The sequence below is a fragment of the Tetrao urogallus genome (assembly GCF_951394365.1).
Source record: "Tetrao urogallus genome assembly, chromosome: 11".
In the NCBI taxonomy this organism is placed as follows: domain Eukaryota; kingdom Metazoa; phylum Chordata; class Aves; order Galliformes; family Phasianidae; genus Tetrao; species Tetrao urogallus.
Window position 1 is genome coordinate 13179621 of NC_136824.1, and position 17495 is coordinate 13197115.

The window sequence follows — 17495 nt, forward strand, 5'->3', positions numbered from 1 at the left end:
AATTAATCTACAACACAAGCTAGAGCGTTTCTGTTTGTTTTTGCTTTAGCTGCATACTCCATTTAGTATTGTATTTCACAACTGCCTGATGACACACTGCCTGGGCTGACAGAGACATTAATCATAGTGTTCAGCCAGTTTTGTAAACAAGGACCAAAGCTTTTATTGAAAAGAGAGGAAAAGTTGGTGGTTGAGGGTGAGAAAGAAAATGGTAGCCTGTGCTGAGGTGACGTTCTGTAAATGACCTAACTCTATCTTCAGTGTAATTTTATCTTATTACTGCATTTATATGCATCTCTTCAAGAAATTCTTATCTTACTGGACAATCTTGTGCCTTTGCAGTAATTTCAGCTGGACTACACTACATGCTTAATGCTTGTAGCATCATTATGCCAAGTACTCCCAGTGCTCGTGCTCAGACTATGACAAAGTTCTATACAAAATCATCTGAAGAAAATATTTGACTGAAACTACAGTTTTCATGAAAAATGAAAAGTTCAGATTAAAATGTCCACAAAGGCTTACAAAGCAGGAATCCAGCCAAAGGTCTCCTTTTCAGTCTATGCAGGAATCTCACAGTCTAAAGAAGAATTTTAGCAGCTGTGTGAGTTCCATCTATTTCTCATTGATTTTTTAAAAAATAAAACAAATATTTTTATTAAAGTACTATGTATTAAAATATCAGTATTTTGTATTCATATGTATATATATACAGTTCAAAAATCATATGAAATAACATTTGTGAAACTGAGAAATGCAGAACAGAAGAAAACCTTCCTAAGCAGTTTAATACTGAATGTACTCCATTGCACTGACTCCTCAGCTGCTACCTGATAGTGATGCATCAAGAAAAAACTAATTAGGAATTATATAATACTGATGCTTAGTCATCATAGCTTTTTTTCTTTTTTTTCTTTTTTTAGCAATAACTGAATATTCTGTGCTTTTCTTCTGGTTTGCTTCTAAGTGCAATGGAAATGCATCACTGTATAACTGTTGATGAACACATGCTTTAATTAACCTGTAACAATAACCTGATAATTACACACCCCTTGACTGAAGAATTTTGTTGCTTATTAAGTTTGATTCCTTCAAACTTCACAAAACTACAGTAAGAAGCTGAACAAACTATCAGCTTATTTCTTCATATTTTAATTGTAATAAAACAGACATGTGTATGTGTATCTGACCAATAACTCTGTCGCATAGTTCGTGTAACTGTGAAAAACAGTTTAATTACTTTTGTTTCTTTCCCACACCTTCTTTCTCAGTTTTACAGATGGGGGGTGATGGGATACACCTTGGGTATGTTTTGAAAACCTCAGTGAAAGGAGCTAAGCAAAATACGTAAAGCCTTTACTGAAATAGTTTTATGATTAGACATGGGCTCTGCTTACGTGAAAAAACGTGTACGAAAAACAAGATTTGAATGCTGGAAATATATTTAAAAAAATCAAGATGGCAAAAAAAGTTCTGGCTGTTGTGGATCGTAAGTATTTTATGTCAGACCAACTTAGTGAAGTAGAAGCAGAAGAATCTAAAATAGTTCAACTATGGCTTTCTTTTCAACAAACGTTTTGTGAGATCATGTATTTAGTACATCATGCACAAATGCATTTTTCCACAAGTCTATATAGTCTGTCACCTTAATATGACAGGTCCTCTCAGCAATGGAAAACTTTATTAGATGTCTGACGACACCTTGCTACCTGGCTCTTCAGAAAGCTATTTAGAATTTGTCCAGTTGACACAGTTCATAATTATTTCTATGGATAAATCACCAGTATAGTGTATTATCACAAAAAAAAAAAAAATTTCTTGCAAGTACCAATACACTTGGTACAATAGAATATGCTTGTTTCTATAAATTCTCAGAACACACTTAATTTTCTATCCTGGTGCAGATTTGTGTGAACTTTAACATCTTTCCAACACAGGCCCTAAAATTGGGCAGGGTGTCCCAGAAATGGCATTATTGATGTTGTAGGGAGCAGTTCCTTTTCCTGTTGAACAACTTTTTACACATCCTAATTAAGACAGGGGCATTCTCTACAGCAAGTAATGCAGTTCTCTATAGCTTATGTTGTAGATGTTTGCTAGCTAAGGTTTTTTTTTGCAGACACATCAGAGGTAGCAGAACAGCTTTGGCGGGAATGTGAGGAGCAGTGACCTCAGGTGCAGCTGGATTTGAAAGAGGATGTGTGCTTATCCACATGCTTCCAGCAGAACAGCTCTGTGGCTTTTGTTGTTTATATACAGATTGCTTCCTTCTCTGTTCACTGCCCTGCATGTTCCTCTCCATGCCCTAGACACAAACCTTTTTTTCCCCCCCATACAGTTGCTATAAGCATTTCTTTCTTAGCACAGAAGTTGTATGGTAAGAAACAAAGTTCTGGCAGTGTGAACAAATAAATGAGGCCCAGTTCTTGCGAGATGCTTATAGGGAGTTGCCGTTGTGCTTGTTGTTTGTCTTTTTTTTTTTTTTTTTTTTTTTTTAATGACATACTCGCAAATCTTGGCTTCTCAGCACGTGTCCTTTCTTCACACACAGGTGAAGGGAGCCTTGCTGCAGCGTGGCAGCCCTTCAGGTCTCATTACATAAGGAGGCTATCCTAGGAATCTGCAACCTGTTGTATTTCCAGTCTAACCGAAGACACTGTAAGCACCATTCAGAATGCTGAGGACAGCTGGGGCGTGCCCAGAGGCACCGGTGGCTTCGTTCTCTGAGGACGGCCGTGCCGCCCTGTTGGCTGCGCGGTGCTCCGCTCACCTGCACGCGTTCAGACCCGCGCTGCTCGCCCCGTCCCCGCGCTGCCTCAGCAATTCCCGCCGCCCCCGCGCCGCGCTCATCAGGCAAAACAACGCTCGGCTGACAGGCGGCCTCGAGCTCACGGTACCTGGGCCTGGGCTGCTGCACCAGAGGACCGTTCCGGCCGCCCCTTTTCGGCCCGGCACCGTTTGCCTCAGGCAGAACAAAGTAGGAGGGGTATATAGGCGTGTGGGCGCCTCCTCGGCCCCCCGCGCGCCGCGCTCGCCTCAGGCAATGGGCGGGAAAGCACAGCGCGCGCACGAGGCAGCCCCTCGCTCACCTGAGGGAGCGCCGCCGCGGACTCCTCCCCGGCCCAGCACGGCGGCCCCGGCACCCCCTCCCCCGCAGGAGGGGCGGGCAGTCCGCGCTCGGCTCCGGCGGAGAGCGGGACTGCCCCGGGGCGGCGGCGAGAGTGGCTCCGAGTTGTTGGAGAGAGCAACGGTGAGAAAAGGGTGGAGACGGGGGCGCTGAGAACCGAGGGGAGACGGCACGGCGCCGCATGGATCTCCTCGTGGGGATGGGCGGGCGGGCAGACGAGCGGAGGACCGCCGCGTGACCCGAGCAGAGAGCAGCGGGCACCGGGGAGCGGGGCGGCCGGTCTGCGGATGGGGCTCCCCGCGGGTCGCTGGCGTTCCCCTTCATCGCTCCGTTAAGCACGGCGCTTTCCGAAGGCCGAGGGCGCCGTGAGGAAGGTACGGAGCCGCTCTCCGCACGGCCGTGCCGCGCATCTGGCAGCGAAGCGCCGGGCCTTCCCCACCCCGGCGCCCCTCGGGGCAGCGCTTCGGGTGCGGCGGAGACGGGCACGCTGCCAGCGGGCCGCGGGGACGGCAGCCGCCGGGAAAACCGCCTCCAGCGAGCCCCGAACTTTTCTGCCGTGAAAGGGAGGGGTCTCTTCTGGCCCGGGCGGCGGTGCGGTGCCTCTGCCGGCCGTGCCGCTGTGCTCCCCGCGCTCAGGTGAGCGGGCGCTGCGCGGAAGGCCGCGGAAGGCCGTCAGGTCGCCGTGCCCGCGCGCGTTCCTCCGGGATTCCCCGCATTCCTGAGGCGGGGGCCTCTCCGACGTGCTCGTCTCCCTCTTGTTCCGCAAATTGGCGTCTTTTTTACGAAAGGGTGTGTCTGTCTTGTGTGTGCTCGCATCGTGGGAAAGGCTCTCGCTTCAGCCATTTGTGCTGCCCGATTAACTTTGCGTCGGGTGTATGGTTTATATCCCTGCCGTCTGGTGACAACTTCGTTGATCAGCGCTGCCGTACGGCTTTTGTGGTGAATTTGGATTAGCATCTGCCGTCGACAAAAGATTAGTTGTACGGCTTTTATCTTTTGCCTGTAAGTTTGGTTTAGAGTCGAATTTCTTTGTGGTTGTGGTTTTTTTTTTTTTTGTTGTTTTTTTTTTTTTTTTTTTTTTTAAGCAAAATAGTTTTTGTAGTTCACTGCAGTGGAGTTGGAATAATTACGAAGGTAAAAATAGTGGAAACCTGTCCTCGAAGATGGTTTTATTTATCTGAACGTTCATTTGCATGCATTCATGAGATGAATCCTGTAGATGAATCAGACACCCCGTAGGATACGGTTATTTGTGGTATCATTACAGATGATATCCATATGAATCCGAGGCATTCAATGTCTGATGTTTATTCTGACAACAAACTGTCACAAGACTCAACAGTTAAGGTTCTCTATAGAGCAAGTTTTAACAGACCTTTAAAATTTTTATAAAAAATACAATTAAAATGGCAAAACCAAAACACTGATTAATTTTTCAAGGTGGTTTGTGAGAACTTGTTTTGCTAACAATTATATTTTCTAGACATGTCATTATGTGATGGATTTTTTTTCCTTACCCAGAGTAAATTCCCATATATCCACGCTGTATGCTAAGCCAGGTTTGGTTACCACAGCATAATGTAAGAGGTGTACGATGCAGCTAATAAGATTTCGTTGTTGCTTTAAAAATGAAATTAGAGTGCAAGTAAAAACTCAGGTCTTTTGTTTTGGAAAAAGGTGCATGCAAACCTTTACATAGAGCAGTGAGATGTATCATTAGTGGTGTGATAAGCACTGCTTTATACCAAGGAGATAAAGGAATGTGTCATGTTATTACTGGGAATTGTCATACTTTTATTGTATGTTATTCTTTCTTTGGCACACAGCCAACTATACTTGCACATACACTGGTTGAAAGATGTGCTTTTATCTGTGTGCCTCTTTGCAAACTTGAAACGGAAAACTCAGTGCGAAATTAGAAAGCTGTTTTTGTAATTTTGATTTAAAATTCATATGTGATGTTAAGATGGATTATCTTTCCGTAGTAAGTAATCATTATTAGTGGAGGACGATGTTTTTTATAGGTTAACACTGAGAGTTCTTTTAACATATCAGGATATGTTACATAAGTATCTATTTAAAATATAGAGGTGTTTTGCAAATGTATGGGTAGACAAAACGAAGTCCTAGTTGGTTGATGTTGAATTGCAAATGAAATTGTTTCTAAATCCACTGCAAAGGATTATTTTTGCAAATGTCCCTAATGTTATGATAGTCATGAAGAGGGACGGGCATTCATTGCTAATCTGATTGCTTACAGAATTTGTGGTAATATTCCTAAGAGATTGTCTTAGGCTGCCTGAATTGCCTCCAAGCAAACCAACTTATTTCAGTTTCTGTTAACTGCGGTATTAGGTTCTCACTATCTCTATTAAAACGTTTGAGAATACACTTAAGTTTCCTCTGGTGAGGTGTATACAGGAGATATGGAATTTAATTCATGGTAAAAATGGTGTGTGGTGCATTGATGGGTCATGTGAGAGGAATTCCACCACAGTAAAGAGATGACAAGGCAGAAACAAAGAGTTTGTGACAATACTCTGTTTCTTCTTCTGCATTGTGTAATAGGAAGTTGATCTTTCTGGGAGTATTGGTCAAACTGGTTTGACTGGAGTCTGCAGTGTAATCTGAAATGTGTAGATGGAGTGGCATGACCTCGCACTTGAATTTTTAAATTGTTGTGGAGCAGCATGAGTTAAATGTTTTTGCAAAGCCTTGCTGCGTGTAGTTTAGTAAGTCTGGACTACACTGGGCAGATTCTTATGTAAAAATACCAACCGTAAGGATTTGGAGGTCTAATAATTCTGCAGATGTGAGAAATTACCCCAGAGTAGTCCAGCATTGTTTCATTGTCAGCCCGGTGTTTTACTATTTCTGCTTTTTTTGAAGAAATAGTCAATAGTGATGTTGTTATCTCACCTTTTTACTATGTTGAAGACACAAAAATGTGTCTGTAAACACCAAACACCTGAGCCCGATTGCCCAAAATGGCATTCAGCCTTTTGTTGTGTCTGCCTGCCTTAATGGAGGGGAAATGGCAGATATCTGAACAAGATCACTGATGCTAGCAGATTTCCAAGAAATGACAACGAACACTAAAATGGGCCATTTTCCCCATCTCTGTGTAACTCTGAACACTAGCAGCAGTGATTGAGCTACTGCCTATGTATTCAGATGAAGCAGACTTAGGAAACTTGTACTTGTTCTGTTCTGCCTGTCTGCCCCACTTCTTCATTTTTAGTATTATTAGGGAGTTATCTTCTACCTGATTAGTTCAGTGATGTGATTCAGAGCTAGCCTTTACAAAGAACTACTTTACAGTGTAAGGATGAGCGACTAAGTGTCTGGAAAAGGCAGGATGCAATGAAGATAGAAATTCTCCAGTTTGTTCCTACCAACTGCATACTGGATAAGATGGAACTGTCTTGAGACATCCTCAGCTTAGGTTTGGCCGTTCGTAAGTCTTGTAAGTCTTGAAAGCTGTGTTGGTAGTATGTACTTGAAATAAGTTACTACTTTTGATGTTTCAGACCTTCCTTAACAAAAGGATGGAGAATACCTTTTGTGGAAGAATGTTTTAATTGCCAGTCTGTTGCATGAGGGAAGGTGCTGTTTGTGTTTGTGGAGTATTGTTTCAGGCATGTTCACTTGGAAATATTAACAAGTTTCAGAGATCTGACTTTGTTTCTTGGAGTGAGTTAAATCTAAATAGTAGTATGTTTCAGAATGTGTGAGCGTAACAATTTAATGCTTAAACCTGAGAAATTAACGTTAGGAATGTGTGTATTGAAGATCCAGTGAAGTGGTAGTCATGGAGTCGCCACTGTTTGGGATTAGAGTTCAGGGTATTGCTGTGACCTTGTACCATCTCTGCCAGCAGAGCTGGCAGCCTTCTTGAAGGAGTTCATCCAAGTGTAGCCTTAAAACCTTTTGGTTTATGAGAAATAGAATGAATGATGAAATTCATAGCTGAACATTTTAAATATCTAGTTTAATTTTTCCGTGTATGTTTTTTTGCTAACATGAACTCTGTTTTCTAAATTAAATTGATCCATCTCCTGTATTTCCAGGACCCATTAACTAGATTGACGGTAATAATGAATATTCTCTAATAATTTTGTCATATTCTGCTTAGTATCGGAGAGCAATGAGAAACAGAGATGAAGAGGTGTTTTGGAAAGCGTTTTCCTAAACTCCCCCCCCCCCCCCCCCCCCCCCGAAAAAAAAAAAAAAAAAAAAAAAAACAACCAATCAAAAAAACACCATCAAAAAGCACCAGCAAGTCTGTTAAGACTAGAGGATGCCTACAGTTTGTCTAAAACTGCCCCTTTTTGTGAGGGTCCCCGTGCTCTGTCATGCAGGCATGCTAGGAGTCATTTCCATTCAAATGGCCGCATGACTCTCAGCTGTCTGAGCATGATAAGAGTTTTACTCCAGGAATTCGCGGAACTTAATAACTCTTTAGTAGCTAATGTGTAAATGTACTCTGAACAGGAGACTTGTTGGCTAGGCTCCCTTTGCATGCACATTCGTGTATGTGTGCCTGTGGCTTTTTTGTATGTGTGTACGTGTGCATACATAAACTCAGTAATTCTGAGCAGCTGAAGTTTAATAGAAGAGGAAAATGTATTTTCTGCACGTAAAAGCACTCAAAAGTGGGTAAAGATTTGTGATCTATTTTAACATAAAACACAAGGTAAAAGTGGGTAAAATTTTTCTCTAGATGTAGGGAAATGTTCTCAGTGATGTGAATCATGTTCAGATTATTTTGTTAGACCTTCAGAAGCTGTTACTGGGCGGGGGTACGCCTTCATGTAGTCATTTGCAGACCATTAGCTGTTACATCAACTCAACAAATGTCTAGTATTTGCTCCCCTAATTGGTTCAGCAGCAGCCTTTATTTTCAAGAACAGTTGGTATGTAATGTTACATACAGTTCCTCAAACGCTTGTAGCCTCATAATGAAGCTCTCTCACTTCCCCCCAGCAATTACTCTTCCCGTCTGAGGGTGAGAAGAGTGGTGACCTGTGGGAACTGGTTCAGCCGAAGTGTACAAGCAGGGCCAACACTGTGCAGCTGTGTCAGCTTAGGTTTTGCAAGTCCTTCAAGTGATGCATCTCCTGGAGTGGTCCAGCGCTATGAAGCCGCTTTCCTCCATGGAGTTATTTAGTCTCTATCCTCTGCTCAAGTCCCCTCAGACTGAACCATGATATCATCTTGTTGTCTCGTGGCTGGGCTGAGAGCCCACAGTTCAGACTGTGTATTGAAGTTCTAAAATCCATGGTAGAGTTCTCTGAAAGAGGCTAGTGTTTGAAGAATACACTGTAGTTAAAACTAAGCATGATAATAGAAAAATGAGAGCCATAACCAGCTTGAATATGCATGAAGCCACGGCCATATGTTGGCTGTGTAAGTCTGACTCCTGAAGTCTCCTCTATGTGTAGTTTTTGTATTTAAATACTTGCAAGTATATCTTTAGAGATTTACCTTTTTGTGTGTGTCCTCATATAGGTTAGTTATGCACCTTGATCTCTGTATGCAGTTGTACTCGTTTAGCTCCTCAAATTTAGGAATCAGCTACACGCATGTAGTGAAGGTTATGCTGGTTGCATCTGTGTGGGTCAGTGGTATTGCTGTAACTGCAGTTTATATAGTCAACGTTGTTTTGTGTGGAAATACGGAGAAGAAAGTCCAGTGATACGTAATGTCTAAAGCTAAAAAATAATTTTGGAGCAGGGGAATATTTTTAAAATCTAGTGCTATAAATAATATTCTTAAAGCGCTAGCAAAACTAATGAAGGTTGCTGTAATTCTGGTTGTGCTTTACTTTTTTCACACGGGCTTTCTAAAAGACACTGTCATTTTAAGAAACTTTTTGTCTGAGTAGAAATATCAACAGGATACACCCTCTTCTATTTAAACGGTAACGGTATCATTGGGATGTAATAAGATAATTTCCTTGGAACAAAACACAAAGTTTCTAAGACTGACAATTGGAGGAAAAAGTAGTGAAACAACATAGAACCTCTTGTGGAGTGAGTATAATCACATCAGATGTTTGGATACAAACCAGCTATTGTATTTGAAATCACAGACTGTTTTTAGAATCTGTGTCTTTGTGTTACTGAGTTGTTGTTTCTGTCAGTTCTTCAATAGGTATGAAACTGTAGAATTTGATCAACTAAACTACATATGATAAAAATATCTTATTTTTTTTAACCTTTTCTTTTTTAATTTGTCATTTAAAAAAAAAAAGTATTTACAAAATTTTGTTGTTTGCTTGCTTTTTAGTTTATAAAAGTTAATTGTACTGCAGTGGTGTTGGATACTTGATGTGCAAACTGATAGCCCCAATAAGTTGGATTCAGTTGTACTGGGGAAAAAAAAAGAGCTTGTGCAGGTGTATGTTAGCTTCTGTGGGAGACAGAACAGTACAGTGATATGAGTACACTTATGGCAGTATTTGTGCTTATGTGAAGCTTCTACCAACTGTTAAAAAAAAACCCCACAAGTGTAGTGTTCCGCCTTTCTAAAGAGATTTTTGAATACTGGAGTGTGTGTGAAGGGATAAGCTGAGACAGAAGACATGAACTACTTTACATGTAGGCTGTCTTCTGTGTTTGTATTTTAATGCATTTCAGTTTCTGATCAATTCCTTCTTAGGATTTGGGAGAATCTGGAAAATTATTATTTCATAAAGAAAATGAACACGTGGGTTAATGCTATGGCACTTATATTGCAGTGGTAATACAATTCAGAATAATGTGGTAAGTGTTGAGGTTTTTGGAGCACTTTTTATCATTATAAAAAATGAAGACTTTCATTTCTACTGAAACAGCTGGGTCATTAGGTCATATAATTTTTCTTCTGCGGATAAATCCTGTGAAATTATGACTTATTTAAATTCATACGCAGTAACTTCAGAAAATGGGATTCTTCAATGGGATATCCTTTTCTTCAAGTAAACGTTGACAGTTTATGAGACCTGAGGATCTGCCAAAATGTCTTGTTGTTGACTCACAGCCATGGAAGCAGATTTTCCTTTTGAAATAAATAAATAAATAGACAGACAAAACCTGTTAGTTGTCACACGGCTCAAGCATTCAGCTAATCTGTTGCACAGTTTCATGGAGCTATCAATGTTTTAAACGTGAGACATTTAGACTTCCTCTCGCACAACATTTTTCACCCAGAGGGAGTATAAGCTAAGGAAGGGAGCAATATTGTTAGGCCCAGCTTTTACTCTTACTGCTGTTCTTTCTATTCAGTTTTCTCAAAGACAGCTCTTTTCCTGTTCCTGAAGGGGTGGCTCTTAACATTGTATTTTACCAGTTGAGTGCCTGAATAAAGTTGTTTAATATTTGGACAGAGCTGAAACTGAAAACATCTCTAAAAGCAGCAAATCTAAGACTTAACCACTGCTTTTCAGGAGAAATGTATGAAATACTAATAATCCATGCTAGCCTAACCACAGCTGCTTGCTCTTGCTAAGAGCTATGGAAGAATGTGTTACTTTGAATTCTTTCTCATATAGGAAATTCTGACAGCATTTGTAGACTGCTGTCTGAAATCTGAACAGAGACTGATATTTTTCATGGAATAGAAGTGGAAGTAATTGATTCAGAAATCTTGAAATACTGCCCTGCTAAAATATATTGCTGAACAATTCCTACTGTTTGACTTGTCTGTGGTTCAGGGGCTACTATATTTAATCATGGCTTGATTTAAAAACCAAACAAAAACCTCGCACCTGTGTTCCATACCTACGGATCCAAGTTTTGAGGGTGAAATAAACAGAAGTTTTGTTTTTTTTTTTTTGTTTTTTTTTTTTTGTCTCTTAAGGTCAGAAAAGATGTTAAGTTTTCCGGAGATTTTCAGTTGACATTGTAACTTTGTTTCACGGTTCCTTTTAACAGTTCCATCCCTATAGCTTTCAGATCTCATTTTTCTAACTTCCACTCTCCTGTAAGCAGATCAAGTGAGCTCGGCTACCCCAGACCTGTCTTCTACATTAGCTAAAGGGAACAGACCGCAGCCCAGGCCGGTTTTCCTCTTGCAGAAAGTCTGAAATTGTAGGTAACATTGGCAGTGATTTAGTTTCCCCTAATGCTTTCTGGGCTTGTTTATGACACTGTGTTCCACCGAGTGTAAAAACATTACAGTTTTGGTCTTTCCATGAATTATCCTATCTGCTTCCTTTTCTGTATCCTCACAGTATGTAAGTTTTCCTTCCTTTTTTTCTCCCAAAGTTATTTCCTGTTCTTTTTTTTTCATAGCACTGTCTTCTGTTAATGACCTGACACCCACTTTGTCTGCTGTTGCTGGTGCTTTCTGAACAGTCAGCTGGAGAGCAAATGTTATGTAAAGTGGAAGGACAGTTCCTTCCAGTCGTTTTTCTTTTTGTGTGTGTGTGTGTGTAAAAATCTGGACTAAGCATCCATTAATTGTTAAAAAAGAGGTATGGATAGAGCTATATCAGTTTAAATTTTTCAGAAGTCATTCAACAGCTTGGAGATTCTTCTCCTTTACTCCAAGAGCAAGAATTAGTAAAAAGACAAATAACTTGAGGACAAGAGCATTCATCTAAATTCACTCTTCCAGAAAGAAGATAGTGGTATGCCCTCATCCTCCTTTAATGAAAAATATTCAGGTAATTCAGTTTTAGGAGTCTCAGGCTTATGATATTGGATATGAGATATTTCCTGTATTTCTGTTCTCAAGAAAGCCAGGGGAGAATCCTACACAGTTGGGAAAAGTGGAAGAGTTGGATCCCTTGTATTTTTACGCATTCCTTCAGTAGATAAATGGAAGAGGAGAATACACGTATTGACACAGAATCCATGAGGGTTGTATGGCTTTCTGTGGCTGGTGGGACCTAGTAACAGTGTGCACCCACGTGGCTGTCAGCATCTCTGCGTGGTCTCCCAGGAGCTCTGACTATCCAGTGCAGCCAGTTGGCCTGCATGCTAGAAGCAGAAAGTGTGAGGTGCTTTATTACAGATATGCTAGAGGCATGCTTAGTAATGAGGGTGTAGGAGACAAGAAAACAAGCTTTGTATGTACGCAGAGAGTAGCATTTAGCTGGACTGGGGAGCCCCATTTTGGACAAATCTGTCTTGAAGACTTGGCTAAATAAGAACTGAACTGGATGAGTGGAAACAATTGCATGCTGTAATGTTAGGAAGGCTGCATAGCTGCTGAAGCAAATGGCCATCTCTGGCACAGGGGATGTTTCTCTAAGGCACTCTTTTCTACTCGTTTCGTCAGGAAGAGCTGTAGGGGTTCCAAATTACATGGGTTTTAGTTTGTAAGGTTGGTCTCAAGTAACTCATGGTAGCTAGCATTAAAATAGGTGGCACTAGCTGTGAAAGGACATGTCTGGGAGCATTTAAAAAAAGCAAGTTTTTGACCTGTTAAACCTTGTGTTTCACTCCTGCATTACTTAGCAAGGTATCATATCACCACTGTAGAACAAACTGCTGCAGAATAAAATGTGAAGTAATTGGCTTTTCAGACATTAGAATCTCTCCTGTGTCATATTTTCTGTTCTTGGCAAAAATAAATTGTTAAGAAAAATGTGACCATTTCTTGGTAATGGTATAACTACCAATGACTATCATGCCAACTTGAGGCCGCTACTTAAAATGAATGTTCAAAAGCCCTTCAGAAGGCTTATTTTAAAAAGAAAGGTCTGACCAGCTCTCAGTGCCATCGAGGATTTTTTTGTGGTTGATTTTTGTTGGTTTCTCCTCCCCGTCCCCGGAAATGTTTATAAATATTTCTGTCCCCTGAAAATGTAGTTAAGACATAAATTATAAATTGAGTTTGGAATTTTGTGATTGCCTTAAGCTGCTCCAAGGCCACGTTGCTGCCAGAGTAGGTGATCCCGTCATTCCATAGTGCCTTACTTGCTGATCTAATAGAAAACTTTTTTCTTTTTTTTTTTTTTCCAGTTCAGTAAAGCTGATCTGGGTGCCTATGTAATGCATGATTGTTGGCTTTGTCATGAGGAGAACGAGGGGATTGTACAGCTGAGATAACAGTGCCAGAACTGCTGCTCTTGGGGGTTGTGCTTTGTGGGCTGTGATGTTTTAAACCAGTGGGTAAAACACAGTGTTGAAGTGAAGGAAAACATTTGTCAAACCAACGTATTCTGAACAATTTTCAAGGGGCTATTTCATTGGAAGTGACTCTTTTGCTTAAACTTCAAATTAATTTTCTGGGAAATATAATTAAAACTTTCTTGTTGTATGTGTAAACCTTGCATGGAGTAATCACTGTGTCTAAAGCAATGTTTCCTGGTTCTTTAATTCTATGTTCTTCTGAACTTGCTTCAGCTGATGTCTTTACTGAGCTTGTTGATCAGTAAATCCAGCTGTTTAAGTTAATGTTGCAACGGTAGATAACTGTGATTTTTTTTTTTTTTTTTTTTTTTTTCCTTTGAATGTTTGCGAGTTTTCAGGTAAACTTTGCTCAGTAAAATTTGACTTGTTATGAACAGCAGATAATTACCATTCAGAGCATAGAAATATACTTTTATTGTTCTAAATTGCAGCTGAATTTTTCGTTTCTGAAAAACAGTGCTTATTACGTGTCCTTGACTATTTTGTCATTTTACTTAAATATTTTCAAAATTAAATAATTTGTTGAACTTGCTATTTGTTATGTCCTATTTAATTTGTACATGCTGTTGTGATATTGTCTTCGCAAACAGGAGATAAGAACTAATCTTGTAAAATAACAATCTGTAATCTCATTTGAGACTACACACAAAACTACTAACAGGACTATATTACAGTTCAAGTGTTACTGTGCCAGAAAACCTGAACTTAGAATTTATGTCTCACTATTTTAAAAGAAAACCAAAACAACAAAACAAACAACACCAACAGAAATCCATCCCATCAAAAACTACTTTCTTGTTATTTAAAAAACTACAAGAAGACAAGAAGCAGCTACACCAATAGGAAAAATGACTTCTTAAGTCCTGTTAAAATGTCTAACCTCTTTTCATAAGCTTGAGAGTAAACGGACTGTTCTGTCATAACATTTGATAGCTTTGGTAGACTTAAAGGGGATTAAAACTAGACAGTTATAGCTGCCAGTGCCCCCAGCTGTCATCTACTACCTCTGTCTGATGTCAGAATTTCAGTAATTTGTAGTATGAAAACTTTTGTGACTGAGTTGTACGCTCATGAATGTTCCAGCTTTTATGACAATGAAGTTTGCTGTGGAGTGGGGCAGGTATAGGGAAAAGTCCCTGCTTGACTCTTCTCAATTTATTGCTGTAAGCCTGCCTAAGCCTGAGATGCTATCAGGATTTTAAACATGTAAAAATGACTGTAAGCAGCAAGGCTTTTTTTAATGTCAATCATTGACAATCAACAAAACAGGAACTCTTAAGTAAATCCTTCAGGTATTTGAATGATAGAGCCAGCTGTGTTTTCATGTATGCTTTTCACCATTAAGAAAAAATGTTTTATTAAAATAAAATAAAAAAAAAAGGCTTTAAAACTTTGATTTCTGTAAGGTGTTTTTTTTTGTCTTTACTGTTATAGATGTGTTAAGGCACACGTTTATTTCTTTATAGCTTTTAGAGACAAACATACCTATGCTGCTTTCTTTGGATGAAGCAAGCCTACTGTTGAGGAAGAGCTGGAGGTTTTCTTTTTAGGGAGAAGAAGAGGTTTTTGAGGGGAGAAAGAAGAATGGGTTGGAAACTAGAATAATACTATTAATATTCAACCAAACTTTTAAATTTGCTCTCAGAAAAGAAAAAAAGAATACAGTTCTGCTGTTTATTTGAGTATCTGGGGAAAATGATTCACACTGAGATGCTACATGAGTGAAATGGTTACAGAGGTTTTTTGTTTCCCCTTAATTATTATTCATCATCATTTAGTGATCTTGGGTGTGTCAAGGTTCACTGACTGCTCTACTCTCCAGCTTAGTTCAAAAGTTTATTTTCAGATATTTTTTGAAGCAACTTACATTTTTTTCTGCAGAATGAATAAAGTAAAAATCACCATAGAGTGACGAAACTAGAGAAAGCAGTGACATTTCCACTTCTGAAAGCAAATGTTGAAAGCAAAGTACATATAAGTGCAACTCAAAGGCATGAGGATATTGACCTCTGGCAGTGCTGTAGTTACGTAATAGTCACAATCTAAAAACGCCTGGCTGTTTTGCTCTCCTGGGCTTATGTTTAAATGTTTGTATGGCTGATACTGGCTGTTGGCTATAATATTATCCGTGCTTTGCAAAGGCAATAGTCTCAATGAATATAGTGGAGATGCTCAAAATAAGAATTACTTTGACTCAAAAAGCTGTGCTAGGGCTGGTTATATGTGAAATCACCTGATTCCAAAGCAGACAGCATCAGCAACTGTGTACGCAGCCCAAATTGTTATTTCATAACAGTTGCATTCATAAAATAACATTGCATTTGACCCAGAATTGGTCAGTCGTGTGTTTCATGTGTGTGCTTCGGGCTTTGTACAGCTTGTATACTGATTTCATTGCATGTTAGTCTTCAGAGCTGTACTGACTGGCTAATTAAAATAATAAATGAAATAATCTAATTTTTTTAATGTTTACTTTTTTTTTTTTTCTTTTTTAATTCAGCTGTAATCTTCTGATATCATGGAGCCATATTTTGCTGGTTTTAAGCAGCAGGACTACGAAGTTACTCTTGAACTTGCAAGTGAGGAGATTCAAAAAAATAGAAATGGGCAAAATTCTAAGTCAGGATCTTATGGTGTCAGTATTAGAGTGCAAGGAATTGATGGACATCCTTACATAGTACTAAACAATACAGAAGGGTGTTTGTCAGAAAATCCTCCTCTTTCTGGGAAAGAACATCAGGTCATTTCTCAGACTGTAAGCCAGTCAGTCACGGACTCCAATACTGCTTTTAAATTAGAGGACAAAAACAGCGAACACACAGATTTTCCTGGAACACAGCACATACAACCCTGTACGTTTAAAAGCCTAAAGATAAGCAATTCAGATGAAAATGAAAGTGGAATATCAGATTTTAAAGATGGAGCATTGAAATCCTCCAACTTGTTAAACTTTCAAAGACATCCCGAGCTTTTACAGCCTTATGATCCTGAGAAAAATAACTTGAACTTGGAGAATTGCCATTCTTCTGTGTATAATAAACCTTCATCTTTTGCAAATGAAGAGAAAACTGAAGTAAAACCTTGGATTTCTTCTTCTAAAATCATATCCTTACAGAAAACAAATACGTATCTTGCAGAGTCCACCAAAGCAAATTCAAAAAAAATACATTTGAACAGGACAGTAGACATAGAAGGCCAAAACAAGGAGGTGTTGGATTGTCCTGGTAGCATTATCAGCCCCAGTGAGGTGGGTGTTTCAGAATCGTTTTCATCTACGGGAAGATCCCCATCTCTTAGTCCTGCTGCCTATCCAGAAACAAGGAAGCCTAGACCAGATGTACTTCCTTTTCGCAGACAAGACTCATCTGGGCCAGTGCCGGACTCCCGAAGATCATCATCTTCATCAGCTACTCCCACTTCTGCAAATTCATTATACAGGTTTTTACTTGATGATCAAGAGTATGCAATCTATGCAGACAATGTTAATCGACATGAAAACAGGAGATACATCCCATTTTTGCCTGGGACTGGTCGTGATATTGACACCGGTTCGCTTCCAGGAGTAGATCAGCTAATTGAGAAGTTTGATAAAAAAGTTGACTCTCATAAAAGAGGTAGGCCAGGAAAAAGGAATAGAATTCATCCAGACGATCGTAAAAGGTCAAGAAGTGTTGATAGTGCCTTGTCGTTAGAGCTTGATATGAATTCAGATTATTTGGGTGAAGTGAGTAAGAGCTTAGGTAAGTCAACTGAGCACTTGCTAAAACCATCTGAAGTTTGCTTCCAGAAGCAGTTATCCAGAGATCAGAAACCACTTTCTAAAGAGATGAAAATTTCTGCTCGAAGTGTTGGAAAGCTACAGGTGCCTGGCAAAGACTCTCAGAACAGTCATTTCACTTCTTTGCAGCATCTTAAACAAAATGGAGATAATACTGAGAGTTTCGTATTTAGGTCATCTACACTTCCAGGACAGAAAAAGAGAGAGCAAGCTGGAACAGTAACTTCTACTCTGCTGCTGCCAAACAGAATCACAATCCCACCTGATTCAGGAGCCAAAAAGATTTCTTTAAAAACATTTTCTTCCGTCCCTAATATACAGGTAATTTTGAATTTACTCTGTATGTTTTTCCCTGTAGCATGCTACAATTTCTATACTGTTAATGCGTGCTTTTCTGTTTCATTAGAACAAACTCAAATGATTTAATACTTCCAAATAAGATAGCAGAATTCTTCATAAAAATTTT

General features: G+C 39.7%; 1 protein-coding gene across 1 annotated transcript in view; it reads left to right on the forward strand.

The window, feature by feature from the left end:
- Window positions 1-15769: 15769 nt before the first annotated feature.
- The window catches only part of CGNL1 (cingulin like 1), a gene marked incomplete at its 5' end in the record, with an annotated part of 39436 nt that continues 37710 nt past the window's right edge, over window positions 15770-17495 (forward strand). The window contains one exon of the mRNA XM_079541028.1: window positions 15770-17350. Within this exon, the coding sequence (XP_079397154.1) occupies window positions 15770-17350 (1581 nt within the window). The remainder of the gene's footprint in view (window positions 17351-17495) is intronic.